Below are 16,186 nucleotides of genomic sequence, written 5' to 3'. Positions count from 1 at the left end.
TACGAGCTTGTAGGTCTGCTATTTTTGAAAAATCGAAGAACGACTGGCATTTTTAGAATCTGATCTCAGTTCAGAATGGGTTGATCAGACCAGTGTGTGTGTCCTAGTGGAAACCTCGTATGAATCTGATCTCAGGTCAGAATGGGTTAAGTCAATGACTCCCACCAATCCCGTCGCCATTGATCGTTCCTTTGATGAGGGATCCTATGATGAGATGTGACCTAATAATGGGAGAGGAGAATCAACGGCGTATGCAGATTGACTGAGGCGTGTTTCACTTAAGTGCCCTCCATTACCCCCACCGCCGTGTGAGCTGAGAGACGGAGACGTTCTTCTCCAAAAGACCACCCTCTCTCTGTCTGTCATGAAATCTAAAGGATGAAAATAGTATAGATTATGTTCTGTAATGGCCGAATTGAACGATCACACTGTTATTACCCTCGTTATCAATTTATTCATTAATTTGTATAACATTGAATGTGTTCAATTTGTAATGACCCCCCCCCCCCACACCAACCCCTGTCTTTCTGTCTGTCTGTATGTCTGTCTGTCTCACACTCTAGATGTTTGCCAAGTGTAAAACACACTGTCGCACATCCTATACTACTTAGTGTTGAGTTTGTTGACTAAAACTGTGACGAAAAATCCACTACCTTTTTTCACGGACGACCTAAATGAGAACTAAGCTATGACAAGCAATAGGATGTTAGGAAAAGGGACTAGTGGAGGAGAGATCCAGTAGAACTAAAGGACAAGTTATGTTATTCTTGATTACTTGCCAATCTACACGTTTGTCGATCGGCCATTTTCAGCACGCGAGTTCACTAAATAATAATGAGTTACGCAGTAAATGTGTTAATTTGGAAAATTGCGGTGAAGTCCGCAATTCCTAGCTGATTGATTAGATTTGTAATGCAACTCTCAAGTACAGATGTATTGACGATGATGTGATAAAACTGTGGTTTTTAACTCTCCTGCGGAAATAATTCCAGACGGCTCCAGCAGGGGGCAGCAGTCACTCTCATAACAGACAGGGGCCTGCCTGAGCTCGGATTGCCATGGTGATCGATTAGCCATATATATTTGGAGGAAAGAATCGGCTTCCCTGATAGGACAATCCAACCAATCAACCTACTCAACGGATTGGACTAGATTCATGAGACGTTTTGTTTCAGCTGTAATAATATAAGTGACAGCTCGCTTATGGACTAGTGAATCTGACAGTGGACTAGTGAATCTGACAGTGGACTAGTGAATCTGACAGTGGACTACTGAATCTACCAGTGGACTAGCTCGGTAGCTCCGTAAGAGAAAAACCAATGAACATCCATCCAATGTTTTACCGCCGTCTGAGATGGTACGCTGGACGCTACATTTGAAAGGAGCCCCGAGCAGCAACGCTCTTGACGCTGCTTTGACCGTGAAAGACGACGTGTACCATTTTGGAGGATACCGTGATCGCATCGATGTGGACATCTTCAACACGGTGGCTTTGCGCTGGAGGACGTTGGCCCCGTCGAGCCCTAGAACAGGAGAACCCCACCTCGAGGTTCCCTCAAGGCGCCATGGCCACACGGCTGTGCTGGTAGACGCTACAGTCTTCATCTGGGGAGGCTACTGGGGACGGGAATACTACAATATGCTCTATGCTTTTGATGTCGACGCCCACAGATGGTTCAAACCCGGGGTTACTGGGACTGTTCCAGAGGGGAGGTACAACCACTCAGCCTTTGTCTTGGGGAAGGTCATGTTTATCTATGGAGGAAGCAACCGTCTGACTGGACACACTAATGACATGTACAAGTTGGACACCAGCACAATGGTCTGGTCTTTAATCAACACCATAGGGACTCCACCTCCCAATCCATGGTGGCACTCTGCCACCATCATCGGGACAAAGATGTTTGTATCTGGGGGCCTGGGGGACAAGTCGGTCTACAACACCATCAGAGTGTTTGACACAGAGACCAATACCTGGCTGAGCACACCTTCTGCACAGCTTCCTCCAGAAGGACGTACAGGTCATTCAGCATTCACCTACCATGGAGAGCTGTACATATGCGGTGGCTGGAACAGTAGCCAGACCTTCAATGATCTGTGGAAATTCAACCCAGAGACCTTATCCTGGAAGGAGGTTGAGGCCCAGGGGAAACGCCCATGTCTTATAGACGGTATGTGCTGTTGCATCGTCGGCGATCGGATGATCCTCTTTGGAGGATACAATGGATGGGACACACCGGTTGATGACCTGTTTATCTTAGACTTGAGTCCTACTCTGAAGACGTTATGCAAGCTGGTGGTTATTCTGCACGGTCTGGACCAGTCTGAACTCCCACACGACATCAGGTGGGAACTGGCAGCCATGATGGCGCATGACTCAGACAGCCATGACATGTAAAGGTCTTCTGACAGAGTCTGCCAACAGGAGAATCTGCACTACTGCTCTAAACAGCTGCTCTAAAACTGAATCTACCAGCGGACTAGTGAATCTACCAGTGGACTAGTGAATCTACCAGTGAACTAAAGAATCTACCAGTGAACTACTAAATCTACAGTGGACTAGTGAATCTACCAGTGGACTAGTGAATCTACCAGTGGACTAGTGAATCTACCAGTGGACTAGTGAATCTACCAGTGGACTACTGAATCTACCAGTGGACTACTGAATCTACCAGTGGACTAATGAATATACCAGTGGACTACTGAATCTACCAGTGGACAACTGAATCTACCAGTGGACTACTGAATCTACCAGTGGACTACTGAATCTACCAGTGGACTACTGAATCTACCAGTGGACTACTTTTTTACCGTAGGTTTTTTATCCCGAACGGCGCTATTTTTGAGGGGCGCTAATGTTTGTTTTTAGTTCAACGTTTGTTTTAACCAATTAACTGCTCCTGACGGAACGTTCCGCCAGTTGGAACCCAACAGGTAACGTTCTGTCTGCTTTATTTATTTATTTATTATTATAACTTTTTTTGGTTTGGCCTTTCCTTCTTTAGTGCTCCTAGCGCATCCATGATCCATCTCTCTTCCCTTACAATCTGATGATAGCACAGTAGCGACACCATGAGTAGCTTTAATTAATTTAAATTTAGTTTGTCTTTTATTTGAATAGCAGCCTAATCAGCAGCTAATCAAATGACATTTTGAGTGAAATATATTTTTTGTTAGTTAGAACCTAAAATATATTTTTAAGGTGATAGCTAAATAAGTGTCATAATCCGATTAATCGTTTTAAATAATCGGCAGATGAATGGATTATGAAAATAATCGTTAGTTGCAGCCCTACTCTTAACCCAGAGCGACCTACAATAAGCAGGAACAATACAAGTAATACATAAAATACATACAGTAGAAATAGTCATCAAGAATCATAAGCAAGCTAAGAATAGAGAAGAATCGGTCTAACAATAGATTCTGTGCCAGGTACCAATCCTACTCATTTTTGAGGGGCGCCAGACCCCGTTATATTCAGCTATTAGTGTAGATTTTCATCTTACACAAACATTCAATTCCCATTGCCAATGAATAGAGAATTCACGTCATATGTGGACGAGGTAAATTGGTATTTTTGTCCGACACAAACATTGAATTCCCATTGACAATGAATGGAGAATTTATTTATGTGAACGAGCAAATCTGCATTGCGTCTATTTTACGTAATGATGACGTACGATGATAAGAGTGCCCCTCACTTCACACAGGTGTGATTTTTAAATCACGACCCGCAAATATCAATATTTACAATTACATGTTACAGTCAAACAAGCCCAAAGTCGCTTAATAACTTCAGCAACACTGAACATGAGCTGAGGGGGTCGTCTTGTGGCTTTGAACTTCGGGACCCCCCCCCCCCGGGGGAGAGGACAGGGAACGGGGGGCTTATCAGACAAAGCGGGCCCCCCTAGGAGAGGTGAAATTACAAATCAGTGGGATTCCTGCAAGGGGCAGAATGTGATGTATGTATATACCTGGAAACAAACGGTGTCGTGAGATCATTTGACATGGCAGTCAGTCAGTGTCTTTGTGTGTTGGCCCGAGGGGGACTAAGGGATATAGTGTCTGTGTTTGGAATCATCTACCATTATCTACTTGAACACTAGCTTCCCTATTCTGGAACGACAAACATTCAGCGAAAAGAATAAACTTGTAGATCAGATATAATTTCACAGAAGAGATTTGATCTAGAGGGTGGGTAAAAAGTAAAATGGCCTGCCGGGGGACTCCAGTCAATGAACATTAGAGTGTTTAACTTAAGCCTCCATGCAAGAATCACAGGCTTAACAGCCTGTTGACTGTAAAAAATAAAAATAACACTTTTGCTACTCAACAATACTAAGAGGGTTCTGTGGAGTTGAAAGCCTATACTTTCCCTATAGTGGACTCACTCTAAGAGCCCCCCCCATCACATCACACAATGCACTTTTTGGCCAAAATGTAAAATAATCCAAGCGGTCCAAGGTCCACTCTTATCATATAAACACCCAATTTGCTCACAGACGTTCGGGGGCCGTCCCGACAATTTTCCAAACATGTTTGATATTGATCTGGATCACAAGCAACACGAGACGGTTTAGTCCCTCTCGACCCGAGAGGAAGACGGCCTTCCAGGAGACAGATGTTAAGTGAATGAGTGTCTCCTCCTTCCAGGAGACACTCATTCACTTCACATCTGTCTCCTTCCAGACAGATGTGAAGTGAACGTTTGGCAGCAGACGCAACAACCTGTGGGGAGTTCATGGTCAGCTGAGGCTTGTAGATATGTCTATAATGTCTTCTCAGACATAATAAGACGACCGCAATCAAATTTAACTGGCAGCGTACAGCTCTGGTCGTCGTTCACATATCAGTGTTGCCATGGTTTTGTGGGAGAAACAAGCAACCAAGGTCTACGAAAACAAGGCCAAAATAAAATAGCCGATATACAAGCTCACAGCGCGTTACGATGTGAACAGTACACTTTGAAGTCGCTCTGGATTAAGAGCATCTGCTAAATGCCTAAATTGTAAATTGAAACTACTACCGGCCTGCTCCGATGAAGGATCTTAAAGGCCAAACCACACCAATGCAACTCCTTGCAACAAAACCGTTTTAAGGTCAACCGCACCAATGCAACTCCTTGCAACAAAACAGTTTTAAGGTCAACCTCACCAATGCAACTCCTTGCAACAAAACAGTTTAACGTCAAACCGCACCAATGCAACTCCTTGCAACAAAACAGTTTTAAGATTAACCACACCAATGCAACTCCTTGCAACAAAACAGTTTAACGTCAAACCGCACCAATGCAACTCCTTGCAACAAAACAGTTTTAAGGTCAACCGCACCAATGCAACTCCTTGCAACAACACAGTTTTAAGGTCGACCGCACCAATGCAACTCCTTGCAACAACACAGTTTTAAGGTCGACCGCACCAATGCAACTCCTTGCAACAACACAGTTTTAAGGTCGACCACACCAATGCAACTCCTTGCAACAACACAGTTTTAAGGTCGACCACACCAATGCAACTCCTTGCAACAACACAGTTTTAAGGTCGACCGCACCAATGCAACTCCTTGCAACAACACAGTTTTAAGGTCAACCACACCAATGCAACTCCTTGCAACAAAACAGTTTTAAGGTCGACCACACCAATGCAACTCCTTGCAACAAAACAGTTTTAGGTCAACCGCACCAATGCAACTCCTTGCAACAAAACAGTTTTAAGGTCAACCGCACCAATGCAACTCCTTGCAACAAAACAGTTTAACGTCAAACCGCACCAATGCAACTCCTTGCAACAAAACAGTTTTAAGGTCAACCGCACCAATGCAACTCCTTGCAACAAAACAGTTTAACGTCAAACCGCACCAATGCAACTCCTTGCAACAACACAGTTTTAAGGTCAACCGCACCAATGCAACAACACAGTTTTAAGGTCAACCGCACCAATGCAACAACACAGTTTTAAGGTCAACCGCACCAATGCAACTCCTTGCAACTGCCATTGCACATATAATGGTTGCAAGTTTGCAAGTAGTTGCATATTGCAAGGACTTGCATGACGAATCATTAGGTGTGGAGTGGGCTATGGGCTATTGGAAATGTGAGTACTTTGTCCTCCATTGATTTGAGATTTGTGAAGTGCTTTGGGTGATTTTTTCACTTCCTCTTTTTGATAAGACTCTACCAAAATGTCAGCACTTGCACGTACGTGGGGGGAAGTGGGTTCGAACATCAGGTAAGACATAAAAGTTTCATTGTACAGCTTTTTACCAGGACAAGCGGTCTTCAGACCTACATTGTAATATGCATATCTCTCCCAGTTGGAGGATGTTGCTGGCATTTGGCTTTACGTAGATTATCCGCTCCATTGGCATTTGGGTAAGAAGAACCACCTGCTCTATAACACATTCTGACCTGAGATCAGATTCTAAAAATGTCTTCTACATCCGACAAGTTTTCTGAAAAAGCTATGTTTCTATGTCAAGTCGTTCTTCGATTTTTCAAAAAAATAGCAGACCTACAAGCTCGTAGCGCGCCACTCGGTGGCGCGCTATGAGCTTGTAGATCTGCTATTTTCCAATAGCTAAAGCATAACATAATGCCAAAAGGCGTTCCCTCCCAGAATGGGATAATAGATGAAGCCATCACACAGATGGGATGGTATTTCAGACCAACAGAAGATCAGAAGAGGGTGTGTGTCGTTTCTTCAAGGAGAGCTTATTCCAACAGATAAGTGGGGCTGTTGTACCCCCAGTTCCTTTTGTTAAGTGTCTGGTTTGTGATTTTCTTTTTCTTTTTCTTTAGAGGCCTCTTGTTATTCAGTTCTGTGGCAGCGATGACGGATGACATTTGAAATGTTGAAAAGCGAAGACCAAGCAATCAGTGTGTGTGTGTGTGTGTGTGTGTCTGTGTGTGTGTGTGTGTGTGTGTGTGTGTGTGTGTGTGTGTGTGTGTGTGTGTGCTTGCGTAAGTGCGTGTGTGTGTGCGCAGTGATGGAAGTACTCACATTATTTTACTAAGGTAAATGTATCAATACCCTATTTTAGAAACAGTATATGTTACAAGACAAGTACAAGTACACGTGTTGATTTGAGTAAAAGCACTTAAAGTACCATGAGTAAAAGTGCTCATTATGCAGAAGGTCCCAGGTTTTCAAAAGTATAAAATGTATAAAAAAAAGATCTTTTGAAAATAGCAGATCTACAAGCTCACAATGTGTCGCTTTGCGACCACGCTGTGAGCTTGCAGATCTACAATTTTCAAATGTAGCTTCTGAAGAGGTTTGGCAATAATAAATTAATCAAAACCTACAAAGTAACTACCGGTAGTATAAGTCAAGTTTTCAAATTACTATAATAATAGCCTTAGTTTGAGATGTATTGGAGTAGAAGTAAAAGTACTGAAAATTGGAAACTCATCGAGTAAATATACTTAGTTACTTTCCACCCGTGTGTGCTCGCATGGTGGTGGTGGGGGCGAACAAAGACAAAAGTGTTTCTATTCTACCTCTTGTCTCGTACTTCAAAGACATGCACCAGCCATCTCTCTCAGCACTACTGTTAGAAGTCTACAGCTATAGAGAGGATCGTCTCAGCATTATTTTGAAAACTGATTAAGGGACACACTGTGTGCCGTATCTCTGGGAATCAATCAATGGCTCATACGTATATCTTGCAAGTTCAAACATGTCAAGGACCCCAAAAACTATATGTAATATGCCTCCTCACTCTGTAATAATATGTATTCAAAGATTTGAGGCATCTTTTCACAAATCTTCTAAAATAGCAAACCTACAAGTTCATAGCGCTGCACTCGGTGCCGTGCTATGAGCTTGTAGATCTGCTATTTTTTTAATAGTATAAAATAATGCACCAAAAGGGGTTCCCGCCCCAAAATGGGTTAAAGCATCTATAGACCTATAGGAGAGAAACACAGAGGAAGTGATGACTCGTGCTTCCAAAACATCAGTCAGTCAGTCTCCCACGGTTCCCTTCTGAGGCCAACCACTGTCCTCCACTTCTCTGTACGTCTGTCCTTTTGTCAACCCATCGACCCCCCCTCCGTCCCCCCGTCATTCATTCCGTCCATCAGGTCCATTGATTAACCCATGGACTGAAAAAAAAAAGCCTTCTAAATCCTATAGTTTTCAGAAAAACCTATATGTTTCTGTGGTGATCAACCTTTTTCATGTCAAGGACCCCCAGGAATTATCTCTATTGGGCCACACGGACCCCCATCTCAAAATATGTAGTTCCAGGAACCCCCCTGAAGGCAATATTTTAGTTAAAGATTCTCTCTAAAATATATATTCAAAGATTTGTGCCACATTTTCACGACTTTTCAAAAATAGCAGACCTACAAGCTCGTAGCGCGCCACTCGGTGGCGCGCTACGAGCTTGTAGATCTGCTATTTTTCAATAGCTAATGTATGTATAACGTAACGCTTAAAACACCAAAAGGGGTTCTCGCCCAGAATGGGTTAAATCCGTCTATTTTCTGTCGAGTATGGCAAAAGATTAAATAAGTGTAATGTTGCGTTCACAAACTTCACACAGGGCAGATGCAAAGATGCAGTACAGTCTATACCATTCATTGTCAATGGAAGCGCCATGCAGCGTCGAAGCAAATCCGTCGTTTGTAGCAGCTTCAAAAGATATGCAAAGCTACAAATTGAAGCTGAGCTGAGATGGGTTCAAATTCCTGATGCAAATCTAGAAAGGCTACACCTGTATAGCTTTACTGTACTGCACTGGTACCCAAACTGGTGTCCGGGGACCCCTAGGGGTCCTTGAGAGATACAGGGGTCCCCGGCTGATTGATAGATTAGGAAGAAAATGGACCCTTATGGATCTGAACCAAATAGACCCATTGTACACTCTCCGAGTTACATTTACTTTGATTTTACGGTCTCAGAGATAGAAATGCCATATGGTGACTAATGCATGTCAAACTGGGGGTCCTTGAATTTAAACGGGTTGAGAATCACTGCTAGAGCCGTAAAAAATCTTCTCTTATGGGGGGGGGGTCCCTGACCTGGCATATCTCTTCAAATCCGCTAATTAGGTCCGCGGGCTAATTAGTGTCAATTTGGGGGTCCTTGACATTCCAACGACCGTGTGAGCAGCAGAACAAAGCGACAAATATGCTGGGATCTTTGCATCTTTGCATATGCCTCGTGTGAATCGCACCATAAATGTTAGCAGTGGACATCTGTTTTACAAATGGCTCCTTCCATGCATGGCCAAGGATTACATCCATCCATACAGATGAGCTGTAGTGAGATAAACTGACAACGGAGAACGGAGTCTGTCCGTCCGTCCATCCTTCAATCCGTTCGTTCGTCTGTCCCGTCAAATCCATCCATGTATCAGTGATCTGTTGAATGTGTGTTTGGTCGGTCCGTGGCTCGTTTGAGGGGATTTGAGGGGGCCGAGATGCGATGCGATGCGGAGATGATGATGATGATGAGGCTAATCCACAACTTTGAACATGAATTGCCGTCCGGGGGGTAAAACCCTAACCCTGCATTGGGGTTTCTCATCCTCTTTCTTATGATAATGGTCCAATCAGTGCGGGCCGCGGAGGAAAATGCCAACCGGCTTATCTCAGTGGGACAGCTTGGTGGTGAGGAGAGGGAGGGGGAGGGGGGGGGGACCCCCTGGACCCTGGGACACAGAGACCACCACATCCCATGGGTACGAGGAACACATGGGGGGGGGGTTAGGTGAGGCTCTGATCTCTGCTATGGCGGTATGTGTGTGCGTGTCCTTTTGAGTGTAAAGGGGTATTCTTGCACACATTCTTATTTTTATTTATTTTTGTACCCCTTTTTCTCCTCAAGTTAGTCGTCGTGCTAATTATTTCCTCAGGGTTCAACTTTATTGTCAGCAATACCAGTTACAGGGTAAAAGGCACGTGAAATTCATTGTGCGTTAAAAAAAAACAATACAACATGCAGCTATAGTGTCAAATAATCTGTGTAAAAGAACTAGGTGTAAGTTAAAAAACTATCACCTCTATAACAACTACTGAAAGTGCAAGATCTCAGGTGCAAAAAAAAACAGAAAACCCTAGACACACATGGTCATAATTTTGCAGAGAGATCTGAGTGGAGGAAAAAGAAAAGAGTGTACCAAGCAGGCTACAGTTGCAACTCGGGTTCGTTTGACTACACGTACAAAGGGTGTTATTCGAGTGTGCATCGTGTCTGTTTATTCATAGATACAGTACATTGAAGTGCATCGTGTATGTTTATTTATAGATACAGTACATGAACACAGCGTTCCTGGCTGTGGGGAACACTCATATCTTGCTATAAGCACTGAAACCCCAAGGGGAAAAGCTTTCGCAGGAAAATAGCAGATCGACAAGAACCTCACAACGCGTTGCAGCGCTCTGACCTATTGAGCTAACTGAACCTAACAACGTGTTTCAGCGCTCTGCCTATTGAGCTAACTGAACCTAACAACGTGTTTCAGCGCTCTGCCTATTGAGCTAACTGAACCTAACAACGTGTTTCAGCGCTCTGCCTATTGAGCTAACTGAACCTAACAACGTGTTTCAGCGCTCTGCCTATTGAGCTAACTGAACCTAACAACGTGTTTCAGCGCTCTGCCTATTGAGCTAACTGAACCTAACAACGTGTTTCAGCGCTCTGCCTATTGAGGTAACTGAACCTCACAACATGTTGTAGCGCTCTGCCTATTGAGCTAACTGAACCTAACAACATGTTGTAGCGCTCTGCCTATTGAGCTAACTGAACTTCACATGTTACAGCGCTCTGCCTATTGAGCTAACTGAACTTCACATGTTACAGCGCTCTGCCTATTGAGCTAACTGAACCTCACAACGTGTTGCAGCGCTCTGCCTATTGAGCTAACTGAACCTAACAACGTGTTGCAGCGCACTGCCTATTGAGCTAACTGAACCTCACGTGTTGCAGCGCTCTGCCTATTGAGCTAACTGAACCTCACAACGTGTTGCAGCGCTCTGCCTATTGAGCTAACTGAACCTAACGTGTTGCAGCGCTCTGCCTATTGAGCTAACTGAACCTAATGTGTTGCAGCGCTCTGCCTATTGAGCTAACTGAACCTAACGTGTTGCAGCGCACTTCCTATTGAGCCAACTGAACCTAACAACGTGTTTCAGCGCTCTGCCTATTGAGCTAACTGAACCTCACGTGTTGTAGCGCTCTGCCTATTGAGCGAACTGAACCTTACGTGTTGTAGCGCTCTGCCTATTGAGCTAACTGAACCTCACATGTTGTAGCGCTCTGCCTATTGAGCTAACTGAACCTCACGTGTTGTAGCGCTCTGCCTATTGAGCTATTAACTGAACCTCACGTGTTGTAGCGCTCTGCCTATTGAGCTAACTGAACCTCACGTGTTGTAGCGCTCTGCCTATTGAGCAAACTGAACCTCACGTGTTGCAGCACTCTGCCTATTGAGCTAACTGAACCTCACAACGTGTTGCAGCGCTCTGCCTATTGAGCTAACTGAACCTCACGTGTTGTAGCGCTCTGCCTATTGAGCTAACTGAACCTCACGTGTTGTAGCGCTCTGCCTATTGAGCTAACTGAACCTCACGTGTTGTAGCGCTCTGCCTATTGAGCTAACTGAACCTCACGTGTTGTAGAGCTCTGCCTATTGAGCTAACTGAACCTAACGTGTTGCAGCGCTCTGCCTATTGAGCTAACTGAACCTAATGTGTTGCAGCGCTCTGCCTATTGAGCTAACTGAACCTAACGTGTTGCAGCGCACTTCCTATTGAGTTAACTGAACCTAACAGCGTGTTTCAGCGCTCTGCCTATTGAGCTAACTGAACCTCACGTGTTGTAGTGCTCTGCCTATTGAGCTAACTGAACATCACGTGTTGTAGCGCTCTGCCTATTGAGCTAACTGAACCTCACGTGTTGTAGCGCTCTGCCTATTGAGCTAACTGAACCTCACGTGTTGTAGCGCTCTGCCTATTGAGCTAACTGAACCTCACGTGTTGTAGCGCTCTGCCTATTGAGCTAACTGAACCTCACGTGTTGTAGCGCTCTGCCTATTGAGCTAACTGATCGGCTATTTTCAGCGAAAGCTTTCCCCACACAACAGCAGAAAACTGGAAAAGGTACTAGGCTAGTATAGAACCCTGCAGGACTCCAGTCAACTATAGTTACAGGGTAAAAGGCACGTGAAATTCATTGTGCGTTGAAAAAAACCATACAACATGCAGCTAGTGTCAAATAATCTGTGTAAAAGAACTAAGTGTAAGTTAAAAACTATCATCTCTAAAACAACTACTGAAAGTGCAAGATCTCAGGTGCAAAAAAAACAGAAAGCCCTAGACATATGGTCATAATTTTGCAGAGAGATCTGAGTGGAGAAAAATAAAAGAGTGTACCAAGCAGGCTACAGTAGCAACTCGGGTTCGTTTGACTACACGTACAAAGGGTGTTATTCCAGAGTGCATCGTGTCTGTTTATTCATAGATACAGTACATTGAAGTGCATCGTTTATGTTTATTTATAGATACAGTACATGAACACAGCGTTCCTGGCTGTGGGGAACACTCATATCTTGCTAGAAGCACTGAAACCCCAAGAGGAAAAGCTTTCGCAGGAAAATAGCAGATCGACAAGAACCTCACAACGTGATTGAGCTACGTAACTGAACCTAACGTGTTGCAGCGCTCTGCCTATTGAGCTAACTGAACCTAACAACGTGTTTCAGCGCTCTGCCTATTGAGCTAACTGAACCTCACGTGTTGCAGCGCTCTGCCTATTGAGCTAACTGAACCTCACGTGTTGCAGCGCTCTGCCTATTGAGCTAACTGAACCTAACAACGTGTTGCAGCGCTCTGCCTATTGAGCTAACTGAACCTCACGTGTTTCAGCACACTGCCTATTGAGCTAACTGAACCTCACGTGTTGCAGCGCTCTGCCTATTGAGCTAACTGAACCTCACAACGTGTTGTAGCGCTCTGCCTATTGAGCTAACTGAACCTAACGTGTTTCAGCGCTCTGCCTATTGAGCTAACTGAACCTAACAACGTGTTTCAGCGCTCTGCCTATTGAGCTAACTGAAACTAACGTGTTTCAGCGCTCTGCCTATTGAGCTAACTGAACCTCACGTGTTACAGCGCTCTGCCTATTGAGCTAACTGAACCTCTCAACGTGTTGCAGCGCTTTGCCTATTGAGCTAACTGAACCTCACAACGTGTTGCAGCGCTCTGCCTATTGAGCTAACTGAACCTAACAACGTGTTTCAGCGCTCTGCCTATTGAGCTAACTGAACCTAACAACGTGTTTCAGCGCTCTGCCTATTGAGCTAACTGAACCTAACAACGTGTTTCAGCGCTCTGCCTATTGAGCTAACTGAACTTCACATGTTACAGCGCTCTGCCTATTGAGCTAACTGAACCTCACAACGTGTTTCAGCGCTCTGCCTAATGAGCTAACTGAACCTCTCAACGTGTTGCAGTGCTCTGCCTATTGAGCTAACTGAACCTCACAACGTGTTGCAGCGCTCTGCCTATTGAGCTAACTGAACCTCACAACGTGTTGCAGCGCACTGACCTATTGAGCTAACTGAACCTCACGTGTTTCAGCGATCTGCCTATTGAGCTAACTGAACCTCACAACGTGTTGCAGCGCTCTGCCTATTGAGCTAACTGAACCTCACATGTTTCAGCGCACTGACCTATTGAGCTAACTGAACCTAACAACGTGTTTCAGCGCTCTGCCTATTGAGCTAACTGAACCTCACGTGTTGCAGCGCTCTGCCTATTGAGCTAACTGAACCTCACTTGTTGCAGCGCTCTGCCTATTGAGCTAACTGAACCTCACAACGTGTTGTAGCGCTCTGCCTATTGAGCTAACTGAACCTCACAACGTGTTGTAGCGCTCTGCCTATTGAGCTAACTGAACCTCACAACGTGTTGTAGCGCTCTGCCTATTGAGCTAACTGAACCTCACAACGTGTTTTAGTGCTCTGCCTATTGAGCTAACTGATCGGCTATTTTCAGTGAAAGCTTTACCCACACAAACAGCAGAAAACTGGAAAAGGTACTAGGCTAGTATAGAACCCTGCAGGACTCCAGTCAACTATAGTTACAGGGTAAAACGCACGTGACATTCATTGTGCGTTAAAAAAACCATACACCATGCAGCTAGTGTCAAATAATCTGTCTATTGAGCTAACTGAACCTCACAACGTGTTGCAGCGCTCTGCCTATTGAGCTAACTGAACATCACAATGTGTTGCAGCGCTCTGCCTATTGAGCTAAATGAACCTCACATGTTGCAGTGCTCTGCCTATTGAGCTAACTGAACCTCACAACGTGTTGTAGCGCACTGACCTATTGAGCTAACTGAACCTAACGTGTTGCAGCACTCTGCCTATTGAGCTAACTGAACCCAACGTGTTGCAGCGCTCTGCCTATTGAGCTAAATGAACCTCACAACGTGTTGCAGCGCTCTGCCTATTGAGCTAACTGAACCTAACAACGTGTTGTAGCGCTCTGCCTATTGAGCTAACTGAACCTCACAACATGTTGCAGCGCACTGACCTATTGCGCTAACTGAACCACACGTGTTGCAGCGCTCTGCCTATTGAGCTAACTGAACCTCACATGTTGCAGCGCTCTGCCTATTGAGCTAACTGAACCTCACAACGTGTTGTAGCGCACTGACCTATTGAGCTAACTGAACCTCACAACGTGTTGCAGCGCACTGACCTATTGAGCTAACTGAACCTCACAACGTGTTGCAGCGCTCTGCCTATTGAGCTAACTGAACCTCAACGTGTTGCAGCGCTCTGCCTATTGAGCTAACTGAACCTCACAACGTGTTGCAGCGCACTGACCTATTGAGCTAACTGATCGGCTATTTTCAGCGAAAGCTTTCCCCTGTTTAAGGCTCAGATCCTTCCAAGCTTCACATTTCTTTCTGCAAGTGATAACAGCTGACCAGGCAATAGTGGTGTTCTTTCCTCTACCTGACCCACGCACCCACGCACGCACACGCCCAATCTATAGTAAACACTGGCTGTGATTACCATGCGCCGGCTGACATCCTCACTGACAGTAGAATCACTGCAGTCATGTTCTCATCTCCATGTAAAGCAGAATGCAGGATGCTCTGTACTGTCCCGTACTGTACAGCCATACTGCAGCGTATAGCAGAGCCTTCCATTACATATCAGAGCCATATATTATGATAACAACAGATGGTCTCTCATGATAAACAGACGCCACGTTCTTCGGGGCTGATGTGTGTGTGCACTGTACGTGCAATGTGCGCGGGTTGGGCACACTGTGTGTGTGTGTGTGTGTGTGTGTGTGTGTGTTTCTTATGTGTCTTATGGGTTGGTAACAGGTGCCTGCAGTGACAGTGCTGGGTGGGGTGCTAGCAGAGAGGCTTGTCTTATCTCTGGAATGGATGCGACCATGTGGCAGATCAGGTCTCGGTGTGTCTAATTTCTTGTAAACGTGATATTATGGCATCCGTCAAAAAATATAAAGTGGACTTTGTGGTATAAAGAAGGATAGAGACTGAACTGGCGCGAAGCTCCGCCCAACAAACTACACTACAAAAACTGGTCAAACATCGAATTATCAAATGATATAAGAAAGAAAGAGGCAAAACATTGTGGAAAATAGCCGATCTACAAGCTCACAGGACGCTGTGAGCTTGTGGAGCAGAGTCAAACTATAAATGCCTCAACTCCCTCAAATCCCATGTGCTTATCAGGGTGTGTGTGTGTGTGTGTGTGTGTGTGTGTGTGTGTGCTGGAGGGGGGGGGGGTTCAAATATGATTCTTTTGCTGGTTCACAGGCTGAAAAGGATAAGAAGCGCTGACTTACTCGATGTGTATGCGTGTGCACTGCATGTGCGTGCATGCGTACACACACACACACACACACACACACAGTCCACATAGTCTTGTGTGAACAGCAGTATGATCTCCCTCCATTTCCCAGCCTCTCCCGCTGTGAGAGAGAGAGGGGCCGTGTCAGCGATACTAATGCTAGTGGGTAACATATCTGAATGACCCCCCCCCCCCCTCGCCCCGGGGGCCAAGGGAGGGGGGGCTCTGTCCGTCCTAATGAGAGGTCATTATCACTGCTGAGATAAGAGGAGCTCGTACATATACACACACACACACACACAGCCCCGAGAATAACTACATGACGCAAGCATCTCGG

At 45.1% G+C, this 16,186-nt stretch overlaps 1 protein-coding gene across 1 annotated transcript; it reads left to right on the top strand.

Moving 5' to 3' along the window:
• Nucleotides 1-1,354: 1,354 nt before the first annotated feature.
• On the top strand, nucleotides 1,355-2,398 carry LOC308333123 (kelch domain-containing protein 3-like; the record flags this gene model as incomplete). Its single annotated transcript, XM_080789318.1, has 2 exons — nucleotides 1,355-1,744; nucleotides 2,000-2,398. 2 exons carry the CDS (start codon nucleotides 1,355-1,357, stop codon nucleotides 2,396-2,398), a joined length of 789 nt encoding a protein of 262 aa, XP_080645444.1.
• Between the last annotated feature and the right edge of the window lie 13,788 nt (nucleotides 2,399-16,186).

Source organism: Protomyctophum bolini (genome assembly GCF_963924005.1).
Source record: "Protomyctophum bolini genome assembly, chromosome: 18".
Taxonomy (NCBI): Eukaryota; Metazoa; Chordata; class Actinopteri; order Myctophiformes; family Myctophidae; genus Protomyctophum; species Protomyctophum bolini.
Note: the sequence above shows the minus strand (reverse complement) of the source record. Positions and strands in the feature narration are given on the sequence as shown.